The sequence below is a fragment of the Triticum urartu genome, chromosome 1A, assembly GCF_056163025.1.
Source record: "Triticum urartu cultivar PI428250 chromosome 1A, HENAU_Tu73, whole genome shotgun sequence".
Lineage (NCBI taxonomy): Eukaryota > Viridiplantae > Streptophyta > Magnoliopsida > Poales > Poaceae > Triticum > Triticum urartu.
In genome coordinates, this window is record NC_141873.1 from 515885466 (window position 1) to 515889299 (window position 3834).

Here is a 3834-nt window from a genome sequence, read left to right on the forward strand (position 1 = left end):
AGCAGAGAACACTGATTATATGCAAGATAAAGGGAAGGGAATGATCTGTACCAGCGGACTCCATCGAATGTTGACATGTACCCCCATTTCCCTTGTCGAATTGTTCTTGTAGAGGCAAACCTAGGTCGCTGCCAATGATCATTCGTTAAGGCTCGAGCCCCATGCAGCCACAAAATGGAGACCATTCTTGCTGCACCGGTCTGAAAGCCAAGTAGTTGACGATCATGCTGCTAGATCTAGGAGAATTCAGATGCTAAAGTAAACAATATCAACTTTACTACAGGATCCCGCCTCAAGGAGACAAGAAGGAACATATTATTTTATCTATCTGAGGATGCTGATTGCTGAAGGAGCTGTACGTACCCTTGAGGGATAGAACCAGTAGAGGATTGATTCGCTGAATTGATCAACGTTGGCATGGGAGTCGCTGCTGCCCCACCGCCACCTGCAGCGCTGTCCACCGCCCGAACACCAACCCGATGGCCTCTCCAAGCGCCGCCTCCGCATCGATGGAGATCTGGGCCATGGCGCTGTCGGATGTGGCAATGGTGTCACGCCTCACTGGTCTGAGAGTTGAGCCCCTCTTTGCTGCAACTGGAGAAGGAAGACAGACGGTGGCTGGTCAACGTCGTGAAGGCGCGATGATTCGTCGGCGGCCGCGAGGGAGAATGAAGGGAGGGATTGCCGCCCCTTCGATGTCCTTGACCTGACCTGAACTGAAGCGACGTCGCACACCATCTAATTGGTGGGCTGTTCTTTCAGCAACCGCTAAATGGGCTGCCTGGCCCAATCAACCAGAGGCCACCGATTTTTCCACTGGAATAGCCTCCCTAGGTCACCCGGCCCATTGGTTAATTACGGGATTAGATAGTCATCTGACGGCCAGCAACGACCCGGAACAAACATCAGACGGCCAGAAATCTTGATGGTCTGGGAGGGCAGGGAATGTGCTCAGTTTTAATGTATCTAAATTTGCAAGCAGTAGGAAATTAGACATTTTCTAGAACATTATTTACACTGACAAAATTATAATAGTGAAGAACAAATCAATGACGGCAAAAAGACGCACCAAGTTCTACATGGACCGTCATCTGGTGCAGTAATGGGGTAGGTGCTGGTCCCACCGATGCCGGTTGTCAAACGATCTGGTGCAGTACTTTTTGTTTGCGTGCGTCGTGTTGTAGTATGGCAAAATGAAGAACTTGAAAACCATCAGTCAATTTTTTTATGCCAAATCAATGGCGCCTAATATTACATGCGGTTAGAAGAAAAAAAAAGCTATTTTCGGTTAATTAGTAATACCAAACCATACAATTAGCAGCATACTACGGAGTACTAGTATGGTTGATCTGACTGATAAAAGGCAGCATGGAGCGATAACATGCATGTGGAGGACCTAACGACAACCGAATCTATAGACCTGTCAGCTAACCTGTCCAATCAGATGGAATACAGCTCCCTATACACGCCAATGAAAATCGTGAAACGTTGAAATACCATACAGATCTGACAACATAGTGGGCCTTGTTGATTTGACGGCAAGGTAGATTTGCGTCTCAGATACCAGTTGCGCGCACAACTAGTTAGTAAAAATCCACGTCCCATGGCGAATAAGGCTATTCCTAACTGATTGCGTGCGCAGCGCGAATCAGTGCCGTCGCTTCTCATGTGGATCGGCGCGAGCCCGCCCCATATGGCCCCACCTGAATATAGCGATTTCAGTTTTCTCGGCTACATGCCGAACGAATACAGTCCCATCGTATCTGGCGACCTACTACCTACGCACGCATCTAGCGCGTACTCGCCTATGGGGCGATGTGCTCATACCCCGTGACCCAGCTGCCACATCCGCCCGAACGAGACACAATTCGAAATGTGAATCCCCTCCTGCAGACGCAGCCTCGTCGCCGGGAATCAGATCAACCCTCCATCCACATAGCGCCCGGATCTACAGATTTCTTCTTGATTTGACCAATGGATCTTGGTGCAGAGTTATTCACATGGATCTCCGGTTCAGGTTTCTCCTCTCATAAGCTCCTCTGTTTCTTGGAAAGTCTTCTCCGTCAAATCCTTCGATCTCCATCTTGCCGTGTCCATGTGCAACTTCTGTTCCCAGCCATTCACTCCCGAGGGCTTCCTAGATCTGGGATTGCTAGAGAAGGAGGAGGATGATATGCTAGAGGAGGAGGAGGACGACAAGTGCATTCCTCCAAATCTCCAGAGGTATTCACCTTCCTCAAGCCAAGATGTTGAGAAACATGGTGTTACCAATTCTGGATCTCAAGTTCCTGAGGCCACGCAAGATTTTTCCTACATCCCAGATATTGACAACATCGACAGCCACAAAGAGCCCTCATCTAATCGCAATGCACTCCAGATCCGTGGCCTAAAAGGTAGTACTATCTACTTCGCACTTCTGGTTGTCCTCGTCAATTCATTCCATTCTTTCTACCCTCGTTGAGTTGCGCCACATTCAGTGAACTAGGCGTTTTTTTCAGTTAAGTTGTTGGCTTGACCATGATCTGTCAAACTTTGTATGCTCGAAATTACCATGGTCATTGGCATGTTCAATATTTAGTATTTGTAGACATGAATGTTCCCATCTAGGCTGGTGTCGTATTGTAAGAAAAATAGTCTGTACCAATACTATGTAAGCATGGTCAGTTTCAATCTTATCATGGAGTAAGAAAATTTTGATGGTGTTCAGTTATTTGCTGTCAAAAGTCTGATTATTTGGACCAGATTGTTGTTACTGCCCCGTATTCAAATGATGTTACAAAATCTCCCGTTCTTACCACTGATCATAAATATGTTGTTTGCAAACAGTACATTATTCAACTTTATAATTGTGTCAAGGAATCATGTAACTCGGCTTTTGGTTTCAGTAAAACATGGTGTCAGATTTTGATGCTTGCTTTTTGGGCATTTATATAGTCAAATTGATGTAGGCATTGACATGTACAGTAAGATAAAATTAAGAGCTAATAGTTATTGATGCTAAAAGGTTAATTATTTTGGAGGCCATGTGGAAGCATACAACATTCAAAACACTTGCCGCTATTTTTCTCAGAAGTGGATGCATATACAGTATTCAAAACACTTGTCGACCATGTACACATGATGATACACAACCCGGCTTTTCTGAAATCATCATTGTGTTTTAAACAGTGAAAGCAACTACTTCTGAACCTTTTTAAACAGTGCACATTCAGACAATATATTACAGAATTGTTTTTATTTCAATTGCAGTTAACATCTCCAATATACGTAGGGTCCGACCCCGACTAGTATCGTGGCATTGCTAGAGGAAGGGGAGGAGGACGATGAGTGCGGGGATGGAGGGAAATATGATGTTACCGATTCTCCTTCCTCAAGTTTTGCATCTCAAGTTCATGAGGCCATGGAAGATTTTTTTTCAATGTCCCAAATATTGATAACACTGACAGTCACAGATTAGGCCCCGTCTAAATCGCAGCGCACTCCAACTCCGTGGCCTCAAAGGTACTAACTCAATCGATCCCCCCGCTGTGAATACAACTTTCAGTAAACTAGTCATGTTTTTAGTAAAGTTGTTGGCGTGATGAAGATTTGAGGATTTTGGGCAGCCCGAAATTAGAACGGTCAGTGGCGTGTTCACTTTCTAGTTTTGGGATTGGATTAATGAACGTGGACATCTAGGCCAGTGTTGTTTTGGACATTGACATGAATAGGAGAATTTTTTTGATAGTGTTCAGTTGATTGCTGTCAAAAGTTTGTATATTTTGGAGTAGGGTATTTGTTATTCAGGAGTTGTTGGTTGATAATACAAGACCTCCCGTTATGATCAGCGATCAT

General features: G+C 45.0%; 1 protein-coding gene across 1 annotated transcript; it reads left to right on the forward strand.

The window, feature by feature from the left end:
* The first annotated feature begins 479 nt into the window (after nt 1–479).
* LOC147992119 (uncharacterized) lies at nt 480–2461 on the forward strand. The gene is made up of 3 exons (XM_087538934.1): nt 480–621; nt 1753–2017; nt 2104–2461. The coding sequence occupies exons 1-3, from the start codon at nt 480–482 to the stop codon at nt 2459–2461; spliced, it is 765 nt and encodes a 254-aa protein (XP_087395060.1).
* The last annotated feature ends 1373 nt before the right edge of the window (nt 2462–3834 follow it).